The sequence below is a fragment of the Zingiber officinale genome, chromosome 1B (genome assembly GCF_018446385.1).
Source record: "Zingiber officinale cultivar Zhangliang chromosome 1B, Zo_v1.1, whole genome shotgun sequence".
Taxonomy (NCBI): Eukaryota; Viridiplantae; Streptophyta; class Magnoliopsida; order Zingiberales; family Zingiberaceae; genus Zingiber; species Zingiber officinale.
Genome location: NC_055986.1, coordinates 69,128,462 through 69,154,485, shown reverse-complemented (window position 1 = coordinate 69,154,485; position 26,024 = coordinate 69,128,462). Strand labels below are relative to the sequence as shown.

General features: G+C 41.1%; 1 protein-coding gene across 1 annotated transcript; it reads left to right on the top strand.

The window, feature by feature from the left end:
* The first annotated feature begins 21,450 nt into the window (after positions 1-21,450).
* Positions 21,451-25,719, top strand: LOC122038761. The gene is made up of 6 exons (XM_042598691.1): positions 21,451-21,877; positions 22,028-22,267; positions 22,376-22,524; positions 22,663-23,648; positions 24,165-25,382; positions 25,461-25,719. The coding sequence occupies exons 1-6, from the start codon at positions 21,451-21,453 to the stop codon at positions 25,717-25,719; spliced, it is 3,279 nt and encodes a 1,092-aa protein (XP_042454625.1).
* The last annotated feature ends 305 nt before the right edge of the window (positions 25,720-26,024 follow it).

Here is a 26,024-nt window from a genome sequence, read left to right as displayed (position 1 = left end):
TTAATTCTACACCTGCCTAAATTAAGTTCTGGCAAGATCCTTTTCAGTTCTTATTTCAAATATCTTTATCTCTTAGTCCCGCATTCGCATAAGTTTTGCCTAGATTCAATTCTAGCAAATTTCCTTTCTGAACTTAATTTAATTTTTCAATTATGCAATTTGCATTCTTCTATCATTTCCTTTCTTTTATCCTATACCTTTGGGATTTTCAATCAGTCAACGATCGTTTACAAGGAATTGCCACAATTCTAAGTTCATTAAAGAGCTAACATTAGCGAGTTGAGTGATTGAGTGACAACAGATTGCAATAATGGCGACAAGTGGAGAAGAAGCAAGACCTAGAGAAACACTTGAACAACATGCCTTGAGACAACACTTGGAACGCATGGAAATCAGATTCAATCAAATCCTCGACAGATTGGAGAGACAAGATGCTGTAATTATTGAATTGCAAAATAGCCAAGCTGGTAGAGTTCCCACATGAATTTCAAGGCAATATAACCGTGAAGACAACAACGATGATGATGATGGCATTTCTGAGGACATTGATGATAGAGTTTCTAGTGGCAGATCTGGTGGCATCAGAATTGGTGGTAGAAGGGGAAGGATGACTGATTATGTTGATAGAAACTTGGGAAATATCAAATTGAAGATTCCTTCTTTTCAAGGCAAAAGTGATCCAGACGCATATTTGGAGTGGGAAAAGAAAGTGGAATTAGTATTTGATTGTCACAACTACTATGAAGAGAAGAAGGTAAAACTTGCTGCTGTCGAATTTATAGGCAAAACTTTAAAGGAAATGCGGAATAGGAAAGTGCAAGTATACTAGGCAAATTATTAAAGAAAAATGCGGAATTGGAAGGTGCAAATATACTAAGCAAATTATTAAAGAAAAATACGGAATTGGAAAGTGTAAATAAAATAGGCAAAACTTTAAAAGAATGCAGAATTGGAAAGTACTAGTATAGAAATAACAATTCCCTACACTCAACTTTTTTTTATTTTTTTTTTCGATTTTTTTTTTGAATTTCGGCCCTTTTTTTTTTTTGCCGAAAAAAATATTTTTTTTTTTGAATTTCGGCGTTTTTTTTTTTACAATTTTTTTTTTAATGTCAACTCTTTTTTTTTAACGAAAATAATTTGCTAGCACCAAGACGAATAAAACTCACTAGGATTGAGATGATAATGATAAGCAGATAATTTTGAACAAATTGACAAAGTTTCAAGCACAAAGAGAAAAGGATAACCAAATCGATTTAGAAAAACTTGGCTCTGATACCAAATGATGTGAACCCAACGAGAGAGATATCTCAAGAACACACAACGAATTGAAAACAGAAAGAAGGAAGGTCTAAGTCGATAAGATGGATGAAAAGAAACCTCGACCCAATGCTTAGGAAAGCACGAACCTTGGTATAGAAGATGGAAGACGCCACAACCTTGGGATTGAGGTTGATAAGTCTTCGAACGTCACAAGGAGATACCTTGATAAGTTCAAGTTCAATGAAGAACCAACAAGCAAGAGCCTCACCGTGTTTTAGATTGAAAAATATATCAAAGATACATGTGTGGTTGTCACCCCCTTTATTTATAGCTATAAGGTGACCAAAAAACCCTAAAAGGCCAAAAGAAAGCCCATTTAGTAAAGGCCCATATAGACTACTTAGCCATTTTAAGCATATGGCATTATTACAACCCAAATAAAGGTAAAAATGAGTCCAAATTGAGCCAACATATCCATACTACATAGATATGAGACTTAAATACTAATTTAGCTCATCTAAGGCTTGAATTAGATTGACTAAGCCGGATGACTTGCTCTTGGTCAAACCTTCTTCAATAGTAGCTTTGGCCTTCACATCTTCAATTAGCACATTAAGTGCTTCCTTCATCTTTTTAGCCCTAGCCCTTGTAATTGGTCCTCCATTGATGCATAATGGATCGTCGTTAATATCTGGAGTGGATTGAGCATGACCCATATCACTAGCTTGTTGTGCAACTTGTTCTCTTTCATTTATTCCATCAAAAGCTTCATAATGTCTTTCTTTCTGAGCAGGCTCAAGATTCAGTATCACATGACTTTGCTATTCTACAGGAACAAGAACAAAGAAAGGTTCAAGATGTCGAGTTATCACTGCTCCAAAAGGAACTGGAACAACTTAAATTGGAGAAAGACACTCTCAAAGATCAAGTTGCTAAAATACACGCTGAATTTCAAAGTTATAAGGAGCAGGAGGAAAATCGATGGGAAGAGAGACGCCGAGCTTATCTAAAGTCTCCGGCGTTTGTTAAAGAATATGTTCGTCGAATTGTAGGGACTTTAAATCATTTTGTGACAGGGATTCTTCAACAACTGAGAGAGGGTGGTTATCTACCTAGGGAACCTCCTTCTTTATTCATAAACCGTCGCAGACTCAACAAGGAGTTACCCGAAGATTTAACGAGTCATTTTGAGTAAGCATGACTATGTATTTAAAAAGATTGATAATGAAAAGACTTGCAATAAAAAGACTTGTAATGAAAGGACTTGTAACTGAAAGAGCTGTAATTAAGTGGTTGCAATATTAGGAGAAAGTTTGATACTTACTTGTTTTCTTTCCAGTTTGCATTAGCTTGAGATTACTTCCTTTGAAATGCTTTTGAGAACTAAGCATAAGTGCTTACTTTGTTCAAGAATTCCTTCCTTATTCCTCGGAACTAGATCTTGTTTTAATAAACTCCTTTGCTGATAATGCCTTCCTTGACCATATAATTTTGAGCAATAAAATTTTCCATAATCCCCCTGACTTTCACTCAGGTAGGCATGTGCAGAGTATCATTCATATTTCAGAAGAACAGGTAATTCCGAGCAATTTTATATGAGGAACTTCATGGAATTTCTGAGCTCTTAGCTGAGTATAATACTCCAGGTGATTTTAAATAAAGTGCTCCATGTAATCAGGCCTCCAGATAGGGAATGTAATTTTGACAGATTATATGTATATATATATATTGAATCCCCCTCGAACCTTGGCTTTTGATTTAGCATGTAATACCAAATGCTTTTTGTGAAGAAATCTGTATAACTTTGAATTTACATTGACAATATAATCCCGGTCGATTATGCTTTTACGACAGTTTAAAGTCTCCGGTTCCTCCCATGAAGACCCGTCCAGGCTGTTTCATGAGGTTTCCCGATTGACTATGCATTTGTGATAGTTTAAAGCTTTCGGTTCCTCTTATGAAGACCCGTCGAAGTTACTTCATGGGATTTCACAATCGACTATGCTTTGTGATAGTTTAAAGTTTCCGGTTCCTCCCATGAAGACCCGTCCGGGTTACTTCATGAGATTTCCTGATCGACTGTGTTTTGTGATAGTTTAAAGTCTCCGGTTCCTCCCATGAAGACTCGTCCGAGTTACTTCATGAGATTTCCCGATCGACTGTGGTTTGTGATAGTTTAAGTCTCCGGTTCTTCCCATGAAGACCCGTCCGAGTTACTTCATGAGATTTCCCGATCGACTGTGCTTTTGTGATAGTTTAAAGTCTCCGGTTCCTCCCATGAATACCCGTCCGAGTTACTTCATGAGATTTCCAGATCGACTATGTTTTGTAATAGTTTAAAGTCTCCGGTTCCTCCCATGAAGACCCGCCTGAGTTACTTCATGAGATTTCCAGATCGACTATGTTTTGTGATAGTTTAAAGTCTCCGGTTCCTCCCATGAAGACCCGCCTGAGTTACTTCATGAGATTTCCCGATCGACTATGTTTTGTGATAGTTTGAAGTCTCCGATTCCTCCCATGAAGACCCGTCCGAGTTACTTCATGAGATTTCCCGATCGACTATGTTTTATAATAGTTTAAAGTCTCCGGTTCCTCTCATGAAGACTCGTCCGAGTTACTTCATGAGATTTCCTTATCGACTATGTTTTGTATAGTTTAAAGTCTCTGGTTCCTCCCATGAAGACCCTTCCGAGTTACTTCATGAGATTTCCCGATCGACTGTGTTTTTATGAAAAACTAAAGTGCCTGCACTAACCTTGTAATGGTTTAATGTGTCTGAGCTTTTCTTAAGGAAATTGGATAGGTCCTTAAAGTTCCCCATTGTTGATCCCTTGAATAGATTATGAAAGTTCGGCCAATAATTGTCAAACTGTCTGAACTACTTTTATTTCTCGGGCGACGTTTGTCTTGCATTGTATCTATTGAGAGAAATAGAGTACATAAACTATAAGCATACTTGTCCTTAGTTCGCCGGGAACTTGCTTCAAATAATTTTGATTTGTTTCTTCAGATGTATTCTTGAATGATATGATCTTGTTAGGTTCGGTAAGGCTGTAAATGATTTGCACTACAGGGACGCTCGATAATTCTTCCTTCAGTATCCTGGAGATAATATGAACCCAATGCGAGTTTTTCTATCACTTTGTAAGGTCCTCCCCATTGTGGTGCTAACTTGCTGACATCCCCAACGGGTTTAACACGCTTCCACACTAGATCTCCTACTTGAAAAAAATCATGGGATAACTCTTCTGTTATAATTTTGCCTCATTCGTTGTCGATATGAGGTGAGATGAGCTGCAACCTTATCTCTAATTTCCTCTATCAGGTCTAGCTCCATGAGTCGTCGTCCAGCATTGTCTTCATCATATAACAGTTTTCTATCAGATTCTACTCTCACTTCGATGGGAATTATTGCTTCTCCTCCATAAACTAATTGAAAAGGAGTAATTTCTGTAGCTTCTCGAGGTGTAGTACGATATGCCCAAAGAACACTGGGTAATTCATCTACCCAGCTACCTCCAACATGATCCAATTTGGTTTTTAAACCCCTTATAATTTCTCTATTGGTTACTTCTGCTTGACCATTACTTTGTGGATACTCCACGGAGGTGAATGCCTGAATAATACCATAACTTTTGCACCAGTCTAGGATTCTGTCTCCCTGAAATTACCTTCCATTATCAGAAACTAATTTATGAGGGATATCGAATCTGCATATGATATTTTTCCATAAGAATTTAATAACTGCATCTTCAGTAATCCGAGCAAGTGGTTCCGCTTCTACCCATTTAGGTAAATAGTCTACTGCTACTAATAAAAACCTTCTTTGTGCAGCTACCATAGGAAATGGGCCCACTATATCCATGCCCCATCGATCAAAGGGACAGGAGACTATAGAGGTCTTTAACAATTGCGTAGGGTGATGCGGAATATTTTGATATTTCTGACAAGAAATACAAGTTCTTACCAATTTGTTAGCATCCTCATGTAGAGTAGGCCAGAAATATCCTGCTAATAAAATTCTGCGAGCTAAGAATCTCCCTCCTATATGACTACCACACGAGCCTTGATGAACCTCCTGTAGAATAAATTGTATATCTTCTGTGCCAACACACTTTAGCAAAGGTCTGGAGAAAGCTCTCTTATATAACTGCTCCCCTATCATAGTATACTGAGCAGCTCTCTTCTTAAATATCCTTGCCTGTTCTGCATCTCTGGGAAGAATACCTTGCTGTAAGTACAATATGATTTGTGCCCTCCAGTCACTCTGTATTTCTACGTAAGCTTGTCTTTCAATACAAGATATTAACAGTCTGTTCTACTGGCCGATCCAAATTCCATGGTGTTATAGCAGAGGCCAACTTAGCTAATTCATCCGCTAACCTGATTTTCAGACCGAGGAACTTTTTGTATATTCACTTCTTGAAACTGAGACTTCAACTTATCAAATGCCTCGGCATATAACTTGAGCCTATCGTTATTAATTTCAAAGTTACCTGATAATTGTTGGGCTGCTAATTGAGAATCAGAATAGATGAGGACCCGAGCTGCCCCTATATGTTGAGCGGCCTATAATCCGGCTATCAATGATTCATATTCTGCTTCATTGTTAGTGGCTCTATAATTCAACTTGATAGAAAGTTGGAGTCTGTCTTCCCTTGAAGATATAAGAAGGATACCAATTCCGCTACCTTGTCTGGTTGAAGAGCCATCCACATAAACTTTCCAAGTATTTTCTTCCTCGGGGCCTTGAACTTCTATAATGAAATCTGCTAGAGCTTGTGCCTTGATGGCCGAGCGGGGTTGATACTGTATGTCATATTCACTAAGTTCAGTCGTCCATTTGAACAGCCTACCTGATGCCTTCGGGTTGAGTAGCACCCGTCTGAGCGTACTGTTGGTCAATACAACAATTTCATGTGCTAAGAAATATGGGCGCAACCTCCGAGCAGTCAACACTAATGCATAGGCCAACTTCTCTAGTGTAATATATCTACACTCAGCTTCTTTTAATAAATGGCTGGAAAAATATACAAGTTATTGTTCTTTCCCTTCTTGTTTAACTAATACAGAGCCCACGACGTTTTCATTAGCTGATAAATACACCAAGAGGGTCTCTCCTACTATAGGCTTAGCTAATACAGGAAGGGTAGACAAGTAATGTTTTAATTCCCGAAAGGCTTTATCACATTCCTCGTTCCATTGAAATTTGTTCGCCTTCTAGAGTATTTTCAAGAAATGGAAGCTACGATCGGCCGACCTGGAAATGAACCTAAACAAGGCTGTAATCCGGCCGGTAAGTCTTTGAGCTTCCCTCATGTTGCACGGCGGCTCCATGTTCTGAAGTTCCTTGACTTTGCTCGGGTTGGCTTCTATTCCTCGCTCGGACACCATATACCCCAGGAACTTTCCCCCTTTTGTTCCGAATAGACATTTGCTCGGGTTTAGCTTGAGCCCATATTGCCTTAATGTCTTACAGGTTTCCTCTACATCCCTGCACAGATCAATAGCTTGAAGAGACTTAATTAAGATATCATCGACATATACTTCCATATTTCTTCCAATTTGCTTCTGGAATACCTTATTCATGAGCCTTTGATAATTCGCTCTTGCATTTTTTAGTCCGAAGGGCATAACATTATAACAATAAGTACCTTCAGATGTTATAAAACTGACCTTTTCTTGATCCTCCTTAGCTAGGGGGACCTGATGATAGCCCTGATAAGCGTCTAGCATAGAGATGTATTCACACCCAGCAGTAAAGTCTACCAGTTGATCGATCCGGGGTAACGGATAATAATCTTTCGGGCAAGCTTTGTTGAGATCCTGGAAATCAATACATACCCGCCATTTGTTTCCTGGCTTAGATACTAAGACCACATTAGCTAACCAGCTGGGAAACTGTACCTCCCTGATGTAGCCAGCTTCCATGAGTTTAGTTACTTCTTCCTTGATGATTTGGTTCTACTCTGCACTAAAATTTCTTTTCCTTTGCATGACCAGTCGGGCATCTGGAAAGACATGCAAAAAATGCTCCATTACTGCTGGAGAAACGCCCGAGACCTCTTTGGGTGCCCAGGCAAAGACATCATTATTCTTCTTCAAGCACTGCACCATCTCGACTTTCAGCGTGGGATCAAGATCGGCCGCGATGTAAATAGTAGCTTCAGGTTGACCGGTCTGAATCTGGACTTCTTCCTTTTCTTCATAAACCAGAGCAGGCGGCTTTTCCTGAATGGCATTGACTTCCATTCTTTGAATTTTTCGGGCAGCATTAGCTTCAGTCCGAACGATCTCTACATAACATTTACGGGCTGTCTTCTAATCACCTCGTACTTCCCCGACCTGGTCATCAACAGGAAATTTAATTTTTTGATAGAAAGTAGAAACTACCGTCCTAAACTCGTTTAGGGTCGGTCGACCCAGTATCACATTATAAGAGGACGGCATCCACCACCATAAAATAAGATCTTCTTGTTCTCATTAGGGGCTCCTCCCCTAGAGATATAGCCAACTTTATTTAACCGAGCGGTTGTACTTCATTACCCATTGATCCTGTCTGAGAAGCTGGACAAGACGGAGATCTGGAAAAGAAACCCACCGCGCCGATGAAGGATAATGTTGTGCTGATGAAGAATAATGTCTGCCGAATACCAATCCGAGAAACCCAAAGCGGATCGGAAAGAAGTAGAGTCACCGGAGATTTTCCTCGTGCGAAGACCCGATGATGAAGAAGAAAACCAAATATGAAGAGAAGAAACCCAAATACGAAGCTTCCAAGATTTCCTACGCACAAGAGACCAACCAACACTATCGTCAGTGACCTAAGACCGGGGTGGGAATCCTTGACTAGGCCCTCCGACGCTCAAGTCAGTGATCTCTCCTCGTGTGTAAGAAGGAAGAAGAAGAAGATGAACAGTAGTCCCGAAAATTAGGGTTACCAGTGTGCACGATGATGTGAACCGGTGAACTTACCCAGCCAACGGAGAGGATTCCCCCTTTTATACCACTTCATATAACCTCCGTAGTCATAAAGTGGACCCCGGTTTGTTAGAGTTTGTTATGAGATGACGTCAGCTGTGTACTTGTGGTGAATCACTTTTAAGTAATCTTTTTTGTACCCCAGATGTACCTTCTTTGTATATTAGCACCTGCAAAATAATATGAAAACACATTTCCCGCCAAAATATATATTTTCTGTCATATAGTTACATACTGTAAATATCTCCATTAATCATCATTTCACCCCTCCTGCTGTAATTAATTCCATCTACCAATATTCCTTATATCGATCGAAGTCACTATATTCTATCAAGTGTCTTTCCCAATCATGGGTCAATCGACCGGTCTTGACTCCTCCTGGAAGGCATGTCCTGACCGATATTAGCCTAACTTCCCTTGGGAGGTATGTCCCGGCCGATATTAGCCTACCTCCTTTGAGGTATATGTCAGTTAATGCGAATCTTACTCTTGAGAAGTATGTTTCGGCCGATATACCCCTCATTCCTCCTGGAGGCATGTCCCGTCCGATATTAGCCTAACTTCCCTTGGGAGGTATATCCCGGCCGATATTAGCCTACCTGCTGTTAATTAATGCTAATATTTTCTCTCGGGAAGTATGTTTCTGTCAATATAAACCTAACTCCTCCTGAGAGGTATGTCTCGGCCGATATTAGCCTATCTCCTTTTAATTAATGCAAATATTTTCTCTCGGGAAGTATGTTTATGTCAATATAAACCTAACTCCGCCTGAGAGATGTCTCGGCCGATATTAGACTAACTCCGCCTGAGAGATATGTCCCGGTCGATATAGACCTAACTCTGCCTGGGAGGTATGTCTCGGCCGATATTAGCCTACCTCCTTTGAGGTATATGTCAGTTAATGCGAATCTTACTCTTGAGAAGTATGTTTCGGCCGATATACACCTGATTCCTCCTGGAGGCATGTCCCGTCCGATATTAGCCTAACTTCCCTTGGGAGGTATGTCCCGGCCGATATTAGCCTACCTCCTTTTAATTAATGCGAATATTTTCTCTCGGGAACTATGTTTCTATCAATATAAACCTAACTCCTCCTGAGAGGTATGTCTCGGCCGATATTAGCCTACCTCCTTTTAATTAATGCAAATATTTTCTCTCGGGAAGTATGTTTCTGTCAATATAAACGTAACTTCTCCTGAGAGGTATGTCTCGGCCGATATTAGACTAACTCCGCCTGAGAGATATGTTTCAGTCGATATAGACCTAACTCTGCCTGGGAGGTATGTCTCGGCCGATATTAGCCTAACTCCGCCTGGGAGGTATGTCTCGGCCGATATTAGCCTAACTCCGCCTTGGAGGTATGTCTCGGCCGATATTAGCCTAACTCCGCCTTGGAGGTATGTACCGATCGATATTAACCTAACTTTATCTGGGAGGTGTGTCCTGACAGATATTAACCTAACTCCGCCTGATAGGTATGTCTCGGCCGATATTAGCCTAACTCCGCCTGAGAGGTATGTCCCGGTCGATATAGACCTAACTCTGCCTGAGAGGTTTGTCTCGGCTGATATAGACCTAACTATGCCTGAGAAGTATGTCTCGGCCGATATTAGCCTAACTCCGCCTGGGAGGTGTGTCTTGGCCAATATATACCTAACTCCACCTGGGAGGTATGTCCCGGCCGATATAGACCTAACTCCGCTTGGGAGGTGTGTCCTAGCCGATATTGGCCTATCTTCTAAGTTTCCTTACCCCCTTTTCTCTCCTTATTAGGGACCTATAAAACCTTACCCATATCACCCGTGAATCCATATAGAGGAGTTACCATCTGTTGAAGTTCGCTCGGGTCGATCTGTAATTGATTGAAAGCCTTCTTAAAAATAATATTGACAGAGCTACCAGTGTCTATAAAGGTACGAGAAATAGTATAATTGGCTGTCACAGCCTTGATTATGCATCATCATGGGGTATTTCTACCCCCTCAAGATCTCTAAGCCCAAAACTTATCTCGGGACCAGCTGCTCGTTCCATGCTGCACCCCATAGCATGAGTCTCAAGTCTCCGTGCATGTGCTTTCCTGGCCCTATTAGAATCTCCATCATTGGGCCCACTCGCGATCATACTAATATTGCCCCGGGCGGCATTACTTCTGTTTTCTTCTTGTCGAGATGTCGTAGCTTCAGACAGAGTCTTCTCTGACACCTGACTTGTACCGGCCGAGGTAGGTAATGCATCCTACCGAGGCTCAATCGGGCGATATTCCAATTTGAGCGAGCTTTGCTACCTAGGGTACTGCTGCCGATAATAGTTTTGCCTTTGGTAGCGCTCCCTGTTTGCTCTTTTATTTCTCAAAACAAAACAGTCTTCAGCATGATGGCTGCTGGTTTTGTGATAAGTGCACCATCTTCTAGGTGCCTCTGGTTGTATCTCCACATGTTGCACTACTTACGGATGATATTCTGGATAATGATGAGGTGGATGAATTGCTCGAGGCCCCCTTGGTGGAGGAGCAGGAGCAGGAGCTTTCTCCTTAACCAGAGTAGGAGAAGAAGTAGTGCCCTCCTTTCTGCGGGCAACTTGAGCTTCTTCAACATTCATAAATTCAGTGGCACGTTCAATTAAGGAATCAAAATTGGCAGGAGGGTTTCTCACCAGATCTTTAAAGAAATCATTATCATTTAAACCTTGAGAGAAAGCGCTTACTAAGATTTCGGTAGTAGCATTGCATTGGGTACATCGATAGCTACCTGATTGAATCTTTTGATGTAGGCTCTGATGGACCCTTTAGATGCTTGTTTAATTGAAAATAAACTCCAAGGAGTCTTATGATACCTCTTGTTACTGGAAAAATGCTGTAGAAAAACCTTCTTGAAATCCTTAAATTTTCGGATAGATTTTTCTGGCAATCTCTTGAACCAACGTTGTGCAGCTCCCCCGAGTGTAGTAAGGAACATCCGACATTTCACCCCATCAAAGAATTGTTGTAATAATGCTACATTCTCAAATTTCAATAGATGATCCTCTGGATCTGTAGTCCTAGTGTACTCGCCGATCTCTAAATTTTGATACCGCTTAGGGAGCGGATCATCCAACACGCTTTGAGAGAATGGAGAGATGACTTTTTCCGGCGAGCTATCACTAGTTATAATTTTAACTTTACGCATTTCTCTATCTGGTGCTTCACCAGAAGATTCCTGAAATACAGGCCTTTGTCCTCCCTGCTCCATAGGAGTATGGAGAAAGGCTTGTGGACGCCTTGTCGGAGAAACCGTGGCTGGAGGAAAATATACATTTCTTCCTCTTCGGGCTCTTTTCCCTTTCGGTGCTTAGTAGTTGAAATTGCTGGATTATGAGCTACCTGCAGAGTGGCTCCAGTATGAGCTTCTTGTTGTTGCTGTTGTTGTTATAGAGCCTTCTGCACATGAGTGTTGATGAGGAAGTCTAGATCCTCTCGGCTAATGGTGAGCATATTTGATTTTCCAGCCTCTTCCATCTCATAGTCTCAGATTCAAGTGAAGTTCCCACAGACGACACCAAATTTGATCCTGTTTGAGAAGCTTGACAAAAAGGAAAGCTGGGAGAAAACCTACTGTTATGAAGAGTAATACTTGACTGAATACTGATCCGAGAAACCCAAAGCGGATCTAGGAGAATGAAGTCCTAGAATGTACTCCTTGTGCTAATCTCCAATGGAGAGAAAGAAACCCAACTGAAGAAAACCCAGATCCGGAGCTTCCAAGGCTTCCTGCGCACAAGAGACCAACCAACACTATCGTCAGTGACCTAAGACCGGGGTGGGAATCCCTGGCTAGGCCCTCCGACGCTCAAGTTAGTGATCTCTCTCCGTGTGGAAGAAGGAAGAAGGCAGATGAACAGTAGTTGAGAATTAGGGTTATGAATGTGAGCAGTGATGTGAACTTACCTTGCCAACGGAGAAGATTCTCCCTTTTATACCACTTCATATAACCTCCGTAGTCATGAAGTGGACCCCGGTTCATTAGAGTTTGTTATGAGATGACGTAAGCTGTGTCCTTGTGGAAAATGGTTTTTAAGGAATCTTTTTTGTACAGCAGATGTACCTTCTTTGTCATCTAGTACCTACAGAAAAATCCAGAAGCCTTTCTCCAGCCACATTAGCAAACCTGTTATACAATCACACACTACAAATATCTACATTAAACTACTTTATTTAAAATATTTACTTCTATCCTGTTTCATAAGTTATTTCAGAGTGCATCTACCATTCCTGCTTGCCCCTCCTGTCTTTGCTATATCATAGATAACTTAACATAACATTGCTCCTTGTGTCGGTCTAAACCGAACTCAGACTAGGTCCGGTCGATTATTATTACCTCTCATGATGTTTCTTGGGCAATATCTGTCTGCACCCCTCTAAGTTTAATATCCTAGCTGGTATTGGGTTGTATTTTATTAAGTATATAATCTCGACCAATATTGGCATATCCTTTTCAAGGTATTATCCAGCCAAGACTGGCCTACTTCTCTCAAGGTATGTCTTGGTCGGTATTAGACTGCCTCCCTGGAAGTATATCCTGATCGATATTGGCCTACCTCCTTTGAGGTATATCTCGGTCGATATTGACCTACCTCTCTGGAGGTATATCCCTATCAATATTGGCCTACCTCCTTTGAGGTATATCTCGGTCGATATTGGCCTACCTCTCTTGAGATATATCCGATCGACATTGGCCTACCTCCTTTGAGGTATATCTCGGTCGACATTGGCCTACCTCCTTGGAGATATATCTCGATCGATATTAGCCTACCTCCTTTGAGGTATATCTCGGTCAATATTGGCTTACCTCTCTGGAGGTATATCCCGATCGATACTGGCCTACCTCCTTTGAGCTATATCTCGGTCGACATTGGCCTACCTCCCTGGAGGTATATCCCGATCGATATTGGCCTACCTCCTTTGAGGTATATCTCGGTCGATATTGGCTTACCTCTCTGGAGGTATATCCTGATCGATATTGGTCTACCTCCTTTGAGGTATATCTCGGTCGATATTGGCATACCTCCTTTGAGGTATATCTCGGCCTATATTGACCTACCTCTCTGGAGGTATATCCCGACCTGTTAGTTAGTGCCCTAGAGCCAATCATTTGATGATTGTATGGACTCATGTATATCATATTCTTATATATATATTAAGGCATTTGGTTTTTGGTTATTATGCTTATTTGTATTAGTGCCAGATAAAATAAGTATAGTAACGTCCTAGAGTAGAAAGGTTCTTACCTATATCAATCGATTGGTTGAATCGATAGTGAGATGATATAGGGAACACTACTCTAAATCATTCCTAGTCGAGTATTAACATTCAGGGACAATATTAATACAATAAGACTAGCATGTAGGTCAGCTCGATGACTTGATCTCACAAGTCATGGATATAGAAATATCAAGTTGATACATGGGTATGCATTAGAGAATGTATACTGAATGACCCGCCATGAGAAAGTATCATGGATTGTTATATGAGTGTCATATACTTTCTCATGTGGCTATTAGTATGACTATTAGTCCTTTGACCTGAAGTCACCATGGATCCCTACATAAGGAGTTATGTACTTTGGTTTCGTCAAACGTCACCCGTAACAGGGTGGACTATAAAGGCGATTACTGGGTATGTAATAAATTATGCAGAAGGATGTGAGTGATGTAGATGGGATCTATCCCTCCCATATGACGGGAGCGACATCAATATTCTTGATAGAGTTAGACCACGAAGTGCATGGCCATGCCCAAATGAGTCAACATGAGATGTTGAGCTCATTTGATCGAGTGAGTCTACTTGGAGTTCAAGATTTAGATTGATTAGAGGATGACACGATCTATGCCTCACATTGATCAATCTAGATGTCAAGGATCAATCTGATGCTGTCCTGTCGCCTGTGTCTGCTGGACCTGCCTTGATGTCTGACCCGTATGCTTTCTTTTCCTGTCCGGATATGCTGTCTGCCGAGCTAACTCTATCATCAAAGCTCGATTCAATGCATCAGAGTAAGATGTAATCCCTAATCCGGCAAGCTGTACATGCAGATAACCATCCAATCCCTGTATAAACTGCATCATGCGAGTTCTGTCCTCCGCAACTAACTCTGGACAAAACTGAGCCAACCGGAGGAATTCAGTATTATACTCGGTCACTGAGCGATTATTCTGCCTCAGACTCATAAAATCCTGTCGGCGAGCCATCTGATAGGACAGTGGAAAGAAACGGCTCTCAAAAGCCTCTCTGAACCTGGTCCATGTGACATTGCGCTCACCAATAATAGAACGCTGAGTAACCCACCAGGCATTAGCTTCATCCCGTAAATGGTAAGCAGCCAGCTCTGCTTTCTCCCACTCGGAGCAAGCCATATAGAAGAAAGTCTGCTCCATAGTCTCTATCCATGACAGAGCCATACTCGGATCGAGATCTCCGCGGAAAAGAGTGAAACGAGTCTTCATCGACTCGGCCAGTGCTGGAATCCTAGCTCGTGCAGCGACAATATCAGTGAGCTATGTCGGGACGGCTGCAGGAACTGGCGGAAACACTGGAGCTGATACTACCGGTGGTACCGCGGAATAAATCGGAGGAGGAACTCCCGGTGCTGCTGTATATATCGGAGCATAAGCCGTCGGTGGTACTGCCGGGTGAACATAAGTGGTGGCAGTGGAGTGCAGTGGGTAATGGTACCGATATGGTGCACCGCCATCAGAGGCACTGGGGCACAAAGCACCAGGTGTCGGGTACATCAGAGGTCCGGTGGCGGTGGTGCCGAGTACGTCGTAGGCTCGTCGGGTACACCAATGGTACACTTGATGGTACTGTAAATATGGTAGGAGTGGATACCGTCGGTGTGGCCAAAGTAGGCATCTCTACAGAGCTATCGGGTTTGAGGCGATGCTCCGCCGCATCTGAGTCTGCATCACGGTAGCGGGCTCACTAACGGTGGGCATCTCCGCATATCCGAGATCCGTGGTCCTCCGTGGTCGTCCCACCACGTCTCGCAAGAATCGTGTAGATCGTCTCATATCATTAAATTAAATTATAGATATTACTACAAGTATTAAAAATCATAAAATAACAACATACCTATTTGATGTGCGGAGATGTTCCGTATTGTCAGGTCCCCAATTTGACTCAAAATTCGAGCGAGAATATCGCGAAATCCAATAAACCAAACGAATCGAAACATAACCATATCGAAATCTGAAAATGCCGTTTGACTCAAACCGGTAACCATATCCGTTAATACCAACAACCTGTATCCGATAAATCTCCAGAACACCAAAAGCAGGTATCATAACCCGCTCTGATACCAAATAAATTGGTATCAGATAAATCCCGAAAATCCAAAATACAAAAATCCAACAACTATCGCCAAACTTGGCGCTCTGATACCAAGTAAATAAATTGGTATCAGGTTATCCCAAACATCCAAAATATGAAACAAAAGATCATAAAACCTGGCTCTGATACCACTAAATTGTCACGCCCCAAAGGAGTCCCCGTCCGAAGAAATTTCGACAGCATCTCCCCTGTACGGCGGACAATCTGAAACTTTCTACATCTCCATACCTCAGCCACATGCGACTGGAATAATAATAATAAATATAACACAACCACACAAACATCCACGCAGTTATATATATCAAAGAAAGCAGTAATACTCTGACTCGAAAACCACCCTATCAACTACACTCGTAAAGCTCAAAACCGATGAACTCACCTCTTCTGCCGTCTAGGCAGACATGTAGTAGAATAAAATCCAAATCCAAATCCATCGACATAATAAAATCTGTACCATGTCCATAAGTAGAATAATCCAAAAACAAAACAAGTTTAAAACATAGTCTATGAAAGAAAAACCAAAAGACTAATCATATCCTCAAGGTCTGCAGGGACCAGCAACTGGAGCTCTCTCCTGACAGCATCAACCTGAAAATATCAACAATGGAGGCGGGGTGAGTCCAACACTCAGCAGGTACAATTGATATGCAAAGTAAAGAAATAACACCTAGCACTAATCATGCGTACAGTCTCCTGATAAAGATAAAGGTAAATGCAAACCGAAGAAGACAGGAGAGAATCTGTACTAACCAGGACCCGGTATAAGGACAAACAATCCGAAAGGTATAGAAGACCTGTATGCATGTCAAACATAGGTATTCAAACAATATGCAGCATATAAATGCAGCAAACACAATCACAAACAATAAATGCATCATGCATATTATGCCAATGTCATGGTCACCCCTGACGCCAGTCAGCCAACTCACAACAAAAGTGGGACCAAGTGGGTAGGGCTGTGACAACCGTGCACTCAGCAATACTACTCCTGATGAGTGATCGAGTGGACGGGATGCTGTCGGAGTACATACGTACTCCTACCCCAAATCATAAATGGGGGAGCGCTCCCGGTACACTATGACGGGGAGGAATCTCAAACGTGCTACACGCTGTGTCACACTACCCATGAGCGGACAACGGAGCACCGGAAGAGTCAAACTGACGTGCTACCACGCTGTGTCACGCTACCCATGAGCGTCACAACGGAGCACCGAATAGTGATGAAAACTGGCAAAGTGCTCGACAATAATGGAGCAATCTATCGCACAGCATGCGATCATGCAAATGGTGCATGTCACTAAGCATGGTAATATTCTAAACCAACCTCTGGACATATAACAATGGGCACCATAGTGAATAAATCATATCAAGATATACTGATCAATAAGGTATCAAACCTAGGTCCTGAACATGTGAAACATGGTTATATCACTACCCATGAGCATGATAGATCGGGTACAAGATCAATACGAGATGCAATCAAACAATCAATCAAACAGGTAACATGTATTGGGCAGTGATTAACCGAAACAAATAGGAAACACAATTAATGCAACATATTATTTTCATTACTAAGCATATCAAAGACAATAAGTCAAAAGTACCCGCCTCCGTAAATAGAAAGGTCCAATCTGACTCCGAGATACTCGTCTCGCGTCAAAATCCTGTATCCAATAGATATTCAGATTTAGCTAATTTTCATTATAAACAAAATTAGCTAAACTAAATCCTAATCCGATTAGGAAGCTAGAGTATCAATTCCATTTAAATCTATGTCTATACTAAAATCAATTCTAGTGGCAATTCAGTCTTCAACTTACCACCAGATAACCCCACCATAAATAAACAACTAACCACAATATTCAATTTAAACCGTGATCTACAACTAAACACAATTAATCCACTAAATTCCCAATTCATCTTAATTCAATGATTTCACCTAAATTTGCACCTCTTGTTAACATTAACAAATTCCATAACCAACCTATTCATTTACCTCTTTCTCTCCACTGATCCGAGGTGAGGAACAAATCTGGAGAAAGAAACCCCAGCGAACAGTGATGGAGTGGCTGAAGTCTAGCAAATCTCCTACCTTCGGACACAAAACTTCCAAATCAACACCACTCTACCAAGATCAAGTTCAAAACCACAGCTAGGTATAATACTTACCTCCAAAATCGCTGTTAGGGTACGGCGTCAGAGTTGGCTAGGGCACAGAGTCGAGAATTAGGGCACGAGAGAACACCAACGTTGCTGGAGTGTGCCTGCTGATCGACGGCGGCAGTAGCCATGGCAAGGGGAAAATAACTAGGGCACAGGCTACTTCGATCCAGAGAGAGCAGTGGCGTCGGCAGAGAGGTTCGGTCGTCGGCGGCGGTGGCACCGGAATCTCCACAGCGAGGGAAAAAAGAGGAAGAGTCGGCGCTGTCGAAAATGGCTAAAGCACAGCGAAGGACCGGCTGGGGAAACTCGGTGGCTGGCTCAGAGGAATCGGTCACTCGGCGCAAGAGAGGAACGAGAGGAGCGTCGGCTGCCGGTGCTCGAAAGAGGAGAAGGGCCGGCGCTAGGGCACAAGTGACGGCGGCCGGCGCTGAAGTTTGTCTAGGGCAGAGGCTGTCGACGATGGAGGAGTTGAAATGCTCGGTGACCAGGAGGAAAGGCTCGGCTTCACCGAGAAGAAGAGAAGATAAAGGGAGAAACCACCACAGCCGGCAGTTAGGGCTCGGAGAAAGGCTGAGAGGAAATTGGCGTCGGGGAAGGCTCGGGCTCGCGGGAGAGGAAAAAGAAACGGGGAAATAAAAAAATAAGGAAAAAGAAAAAGAAAAAGAAAAATTAAATCTTTTCCTCATTAAAACAGAGTAAGCCTAAACAGGCTTTTTCGGCCTCGTTTTTATCCCCGTGAACTCGTCCGTACGAGCTCCGAAAAATTTCCAAAAAATTTCTAAAAATTCCAGAAAATTCCCTTATTAATATTCGCCTATTTCTGGTATTTTACAGTAGGTTTCAATTGAAATCGAATAGTGGAATGGTTAGGGTTAATGGAGCTAATCCTAATTGATTTTGAGTTCAATTTGATTAGGGTTCATTAATTGTGTTGGAAGGATTAGTTGGATCCAATTTAGAGTTTCTTTAATTGGATTAGAATGTAGTTTGGCTAATTGTGGTGTTATAGAAATAGCTAAACTAGACATTATGTTTGCTATACAGGACCTTGACGCGAGACGAGTATCTCGACGTCGGATTTGGACTGATTGGACTTTTCCTATTGGAGGCGGGTACTTTTGACTTATGTCATTTGATATACATAGTAGTGAATTTAACAAGTTGCATTAATTATGTCCTTTATTTGTTTCGGTTAGTCACTACCCATTATCTGATACATGATTGATTGATTGCTTGATTTGCATCCCATGTATACTTTATTGTTTATACATGTTTATAGGAGGTAGTGATATACCATGCTTCACCATGTTCAGAACCTAGGTTTTTATACCTTCTGTGTACCTTTGATTCGATATGATCCATTGACCTAGGGTGCACTTTTCTATATATATGGATTAGGTTAGGATGTTTTTATGGTTATTGCCATGCACCATTTGCATGATTGCATGCTGTGTGATAGTCCGCTCCATTATTGTTGAGCACATCGCTAGTTACATGGATCCGCACACACCACCACTCATGGGTTAGTGGTCGATTCAGGCAGAGTGTGTTGCAGCAGGGACTCTGTTAGGCACCGTTGGTCCACTCATGGGTAGTGAGACACAACGTGTTATCCGGTAGGGATTCCTCCCCGTCACTGTGTACTGGGAGTTGAGAGCATTGTGCTCCCCCATTTATGATTTGGGGTAGGAGGATAGGTGTACTCCGACAGCATCCCGTCCACTCGGTCACTCATCAGGAGTAGTGACGACAGAGTGCACGGTTGTCACAGCCCTACCCACTCGGCCTCACTATTGTGTGAGATGATCGACTGGCATCAGGGGTGACCAGGACGCATCATGGGCATCATATGCATGATGCATTTATTGCTTGTGCTTGTGTTTGCTGCATTTATATGCTGCATATTGTTTGGATACCTATGTTTGACATGCATACAGGATTTCCTTATCCCTCGGACTGTTTGACCTTATACTCAGGACCTGGTTAGTACAGTATTCTCCTGTTTTGCTTCAGATGCATTTTTATCTTTCTTATCAGGAGACTGTACGCATGATTAGTGCTAGGTGTTGTTTCCCTACTTTGTATATCAATTGTACCTGCTGAGTGTTGGACTCACCCCGCCTCCATTGTTGTTATTTTCAGGGAGTTCCAGTCGCTAGTCCTCACTGCACGTAGTGTTAGATCCCTGCAGACCTCGAGGATTTATTTACCATTTGGTTTGGTTTTTATTTGCTTATGTGTGTACTTGGTTATTTGGATACTTGGACATCGTATGTTTTCTTTTGATATTGATGGATGTTCTATTCGATATGTTTTTACTACATGCCTGCCTGGACAACGGAAGAGGTGAGTTTCGTCGGATTTGAGTTTTACGAGTGTAGTGGAGTAGGGTGGATTTCGAGTCAGTGTAGTATTATGATTACTATTATTAACTGCGTGGTTGTGACAGCCAGAGGCTGAATATCTATATAAATTGCGTGGTGATTGTTTTTATTTATTGTTATTATTCCAGCCGCCTGTGGCTGAGGTATATGGGTTATGTAGAAGTTTCAGATTGTCCGCCGTACAGGGGAGATGCTGCCGAAATTTCTTCGGACAGGGACTCCTCTGGGGCGTGACAATTGCAATTATTAAATAGAATAAATTCCTACTGATTAGTGCAGCCAATCAAATTCATGAATTTAATGGCATCATGAAGTCCTTGAGAATCGATTCTAGGGTCTACTCTACCAACTTAGTTTAAGAGAGATTCTGAGGTATTATTCGGAAACTAAAACATTTACGACATTAGATTTAGTTACCAAATTTGTCGCCGTTGCCAGGGACCTAATGATGATTGTTGAATTTTGGATTGATTACTACTTTTGAATACCACGTTATTATATTTGGTTGTGTAGTGTGTTGCTTATGACCAGGAAAGGTAAGCGACATTTGGTTCATTACAATCCAGAAATTGAGAAAACTTTTCATATATTAGGGCTCAGAGGGGACAACCTTTTACTTCTAATTCTATGTTTCCAGATCCTTCAGGGAGAATGGCATTAAATCACAGCAGCACACTCAGAGAGTTGGTAGCTCCTGATGGATCACATCAGCCTCTCTATATCGAGTATCCAGAATTGGAAGTTGATTTTGAGCTGAAATCAGGGATTATACATTTGTTACCTAAGTTTCATGGGCATTCTAGTGAGGATCCAAATAGACACTTACAAGAGTTCCATGTGGTATGCTCTACAATGAAACCTCAAGGAATTTCTGAGGAAGACATCAAGTTAAGGGCATTTCCATTTTCTTTAGCTGATGCAGCAAAAGACTGGCTGTTTTATTTACCTCTAGGAACTATTACTTGTTGGAATGACATGAGAAGGGTGTTTTTAGATAAGTTTTTTCCTACTTCTAGGGCAGCTTCAATTAGAAAAAGTATATGTGGAATCCAACAAAGTACTGGTGAAACGCTGCATGAGTACTGGGAGAGGTTTAAAAGGCTATGTGCAAGCTGCCCGCAACATCAAATAAGCGATCAGTTATTAATTCAGTATTTCTATGAAGGGTTACTACTTAAGGATAGAAGCATGGTAGACGCTGCAAGTGGAGGAGCTTTGATGAATAAGACACCTAATGATGCTAGAGATTTAATAGAGACCATGGCAGCTAACTATCAACAATTCTGAACAAGACCTATGGTGGCAAGGAATAATAATGAAGTTCGGACTGTATATTCTGGACATAGTAGAATTGAGAGTAGGTTGGAGGAAATGTTGAACAGAATTGAGTCGGCAACCAAGCAGATGACTTTGAATCAACAACCGCAGCAACAATTGGCAGAATCTGTGCAAGCAATGAAAATTTGTGGATTTTGTGCTAGTAATTGGCATTCAACAGATGTTTGTCCCGGTTTGCAATCAGATGAATGTAATTTGACAGCTGAGCAGGTTGTTTCAGCAGCTAGTGTTTTCCCTAATCGACCACAGTATCAGCAAAGTAAGTATGACCCCATGTCATCTACGTATAATCCTGGTTGGAGGGACCATCCAAATTTGACTTATGGAAATGCTTCAGCAGCACAGCAATTTTTACCACAGCAGATTCAAAGCAGAAATTTTCTAGGTAATCAGAGACCACCAGGTTTTTATAACAGTGCAGTTCCAAATAGAGTACAACCATTCCAGCAACTTCCACAACCATTCCAGCAACAAGTTTCTCTGTATCAGTAGCAGTCAAGGCAGTCTTCTGCCTTAACTCAAAATGATTTTTCAGTGCAAGATATGAAGGAGATTATGCAGCAAATGTTGCTTCATCAACAACAACTTTCATTGCAATGTTCTCAATCAATTCAACAGCAGCAAAGGACTGATGCTACCATACAGAATATTGAAAGACAATTAGGTCAAATGGTGTCTAACCAAGGACAAGCGCATTCACAAACTTCAAGTCAATTACCTTCGCAAACTATACCAAATCCAAGAGGAAATGTGAGTGCTATCACTCTACGGAATGGTAAAACTATTTTTGAACACAAACAAGAAAACTCGTCTGATTGTATAAGTAATGTAGATTTGGATTCGCAAATTAAATTTGGATTTATTCCAGTAGTGCAAATTCCAGTGACAGAACAGAAGCAAGCAAAGATTCATCTGCCATTTCCTCAGAGAATAGTGAAACCTGGTAGAGATAAGGTTGTTGAAAAGTCTAAGGAATTTCAGGAACTAATGGAAATTTTCAATAGAGTGGAAGTGAATATTCCTCCGTTAAAGGTAATCAAACATATCCCTAAGTATGCAAAATTTTTGAAGGACTTATGTGTTCACAAGAAGAAGCTCAAGGGTAATGAGTTGGTGAATATTGGAGAGAGCGTTTCAGCACTATTTTAGTCTATGCCACAAAAATGCAAGGATCCAGGAGTTTTCACCATTCCATGTATGATAGGGGAGAGTAGTTTTGAAGATGCTATGCTAGATCTTGGAGCTTCCATTAATGTTATGCTGAAATCAGTGTTCCAAGCTCTTGGAATTGGACCTCTTCAGTCAACAGGGGTCGTGATTCAATTGGCAAACAGAAGTTTTGCTCATCCAGTAGGAGTGATTGAAGATGTGTTGGTAAAGGTTAAGGAACTAATTTTCCCTGCAGATTTTTATGTTTTGGATATGGAGGGTGATACAAAGTCGAGCCATGTACCCATAATTCATGGAAGGCCATTTCTGAAAACAGCGAAGACTAAGATTGATGTTCATGCTGGGAATTTATCAATGGAGTTTGGGGATACTATTGTCCGGTATAACATTCTGGAGGCTATGAGATATCCAGTAGAGGATCATTCTTTGTTGAATGTTGAATTATTTGATGAGCTGGAGGACAATTTGGATAGTTATTGTTTGGAATTCGCTACACTTTCTGATGAAGAGTTGGATGTAACTGAAGATGTCCATTTCGAGCAGGAAGATTCTGTTCCAGTAATCAAAGAGTATGAAGGAGTTTGCATGATGGAGTCGGAACATGAAAAAGATCTTCCATCTACTGTGCATCCACCGAAACCGGAGTTAAAGGTTCTTCCCAACCATTTAAAGTATGCTTACTTGAGGAAAGACGAGCAGCTACCAGTAATCATCTCTAAGGATCTTGAGCTCAGACAAGAAGAGAGATTGTTAGATGTTTTAAGGCATTATCAAAAAGCAATTGGTTGGACTTTGGCAGATTTGACTGGAATTAGTTCTGCTATTTGCACACATAGGATTTTATTGGAGGAAGATGTTAAACCTGTACATCAACCACAAAGAAGACTAAACCCACTTATTCTTGATGTAGTTAAGAAAGAGGTTGTGAAGTTACTACAAGCTGGAATTATCTATCCTATTTCAGACAGTAAATGGCTAAGTCCAGTGTAGGTGGTGCCAAAGAAGTTAGGAGTCACTGTTGTAGCAAATAGAGAGAATGAATTAATTCCCACAAGGGTACAGAATAGTTGGAGAATGTGCATTGATTATAGAAGGCTAAATCAATTGACAAGGAAGGATTATTTCCCATTGCCTTTTATTGATCAGATGTTGGAGAGGTTGGCAGGGAAGACACACTATTGTTTTTTAGATGGTAATTCAGGGTATTTCCAGATTTGCATAGCACCTGAAGATCAGGAGAAGACTACCTTTACATGTTCCTTTGGAACTTTTGCTTAAAGGAAAATGCCATTTGGGTTATGTAATGCTCCAGGTACATTTCAGAGGTGCATGGTAAGTATTTTTGCTGATCTTTTGGAGCATTGTATGGAAGTATTCATGGATAATTTCACTGTTTATGGATGTTCTTTTGATGCGTGTCTAGACAACCTATCTTGTGTTCTACATAGATGTGTGGAAAAAAATTTGGTGTTAAATTTTGAAAAATGCCACTTTATGGTCAGACATGGCATAGTATTGGGTCATATTGTTTCTGAAAAGGGTATTGAAGTGGATCCAGCTAAGATTAATGCTATAATTGCTTTATCTTTTCCCACATGTGTGCGGGAAGTTCGATCTTTCCTGGGACATGCAGGTTTTTATAGAAGATTCATTAGAGACTTTAGTGCTATTGCTTTACCTTTATCGCGACTGCTGCAAAAAGTTGTGGAGTTTGTTTTTGATGAAAAATGCAAGGAAGCTTTTAATAAACTCAGGGAAGCTCTTATTTCATCTCCTATTGTGTGTTCTCCTGATTGGTTATTACCTTTTGAACTTATGTGTGATGCTTCTAATTTTGCGGTTGGAGTGGTTTTGTCTCAAGGGGTTGAGGGGGCACCACATGTTATTAGTTATGCATCAAAAACAATGGATTCTGCTCAGAGCAACTACACAACGACTGAAAAAGAGCTTCTAGCAATTATTTTTGCTTTGGATAAGTTTCGGTCCTATCTTCTTTGTTCTCACGTTATTGTTTTTTCGGATCATGCAGCTCTTAAGTTCCTTCTTAAGAAGGCAGATGCAAAGCCTCGGTTGATTAGATGGATGCTCTTACTTCAAGGATTTGATATTGAGATCCGAGATAGAAGTGGGAAGGAAAACTTGGTGGCTGATCACTTGAGTAGAATTGAAAATGAAGGAGATATTACACCGATTGTTGATTCATTCCCCGATGAGCAATTTTTTCATTTGCAAGGTAGATTGCCATGGTATGCTGATCTTGTTAATTACTTGGTTGCTAATGTTTTTCCTTCACATTTTTCAAAAGCTCAACGTGATAAACTTAAGAGTAATGCAAAGTATTATGTGTGGGACGATCCTCACCTTTGGAAATTTGGTAGTGATCAAGTAATTAGGAGATATTTATCTGATGACAAATTTCATTCTATACTTTATTTTTGTCATTCCCTTGCATGTGGGGGGCATTTTGGTCCTCAACATACGGCTAGGAAAGTTTTGGATTCAGGACTGTATTGGCCTACTTTATTTAGGGATGCTTTTGAATTTCATAGAACTTGTGAGCAATGTAAAAAGATGGGGAGCCTAGGGCAAAAGCATGAGATGGTCCAACAACCAATGTTATTTTGTGAGATTTTTGATGTATGGGGAATTGATTTTATGGGACATTTTCCCATTTCATTTGGTTTTGTTTATATCTTATTAGCTGTTGATTATGTATCAAAGTGAGTGCAGGCTATTCCCACCAGGACTAATGATTCTTCTGTTGTTGTGAGCTTTGTCACGTCTCATTTATTTTGCAGGTTTGGATTGCCTAGGGCTATTGTTAGTGACCAAGGATCTCATTTTTGTAACAGGCATATGAAGGCACTCATGAGTAGGTATGGTGTGATTCATAGGGTATCTACTCCTTATCATCCGCAAATGAATGGTCAAGCTGAAGTCTCTAATAGGGAGATTAAGCAATTTCTTAGAAAAACAGTTAATCCGGATAGGAAGGATTGGAGCAAGAGACTTGACGACGCACTGTGGGCTTACCGGACTGCATATCAACTCCTATAGGGATGTCTCCGTATCGTATTGTTTTTGGTAAGGCTTGTCATTTGCCTGTGGAAGTTGAACATAAAGCATATTGGGCAGTGAAGTCATGTAAAATGAATTTGAGAGAGGCCGGTGCTGAAAGGAAATTGCAATTACAAGAGCTTGAAGAGCTTAGATTGGAGGCATATGAGAGTTCTCGAATTTATAAGGAGAAAACTAAGGCTTTTCATGATAAGCAGATTTTGAGGAAAGAATTCCATTTAGGAGATAAGGTTTTATTGTTTAATTCTAGACTTTGTTTGATGGGAGGTAAATTGAAGTCTAGA

Excerpts from the sequence above, each read along its gene's own strand:
- LOC122038761 (XM_042598691.1), top strand. The coding sequence starts at position 21,451 with ATGGTGGCAAGGAATAATAATGAAGTTCGGACTGTATATTCTGGACAT. Across the intron at positions 21,878-22,027 it reads TCAAAGCAGAAATTTTCTAG|TGCAAGATATGAAGGAGATT; the intron begins GTAATCAGAGAC and ends ATGATTTTTCAG. Across the intron at positions 22,268-22,375 it reads TGCTATCACTCTACGGAATG|TGACAGAACAGAAGCAAGCA; the intron begins GTAAAACTATTT and ends TGCAAATTCCAG.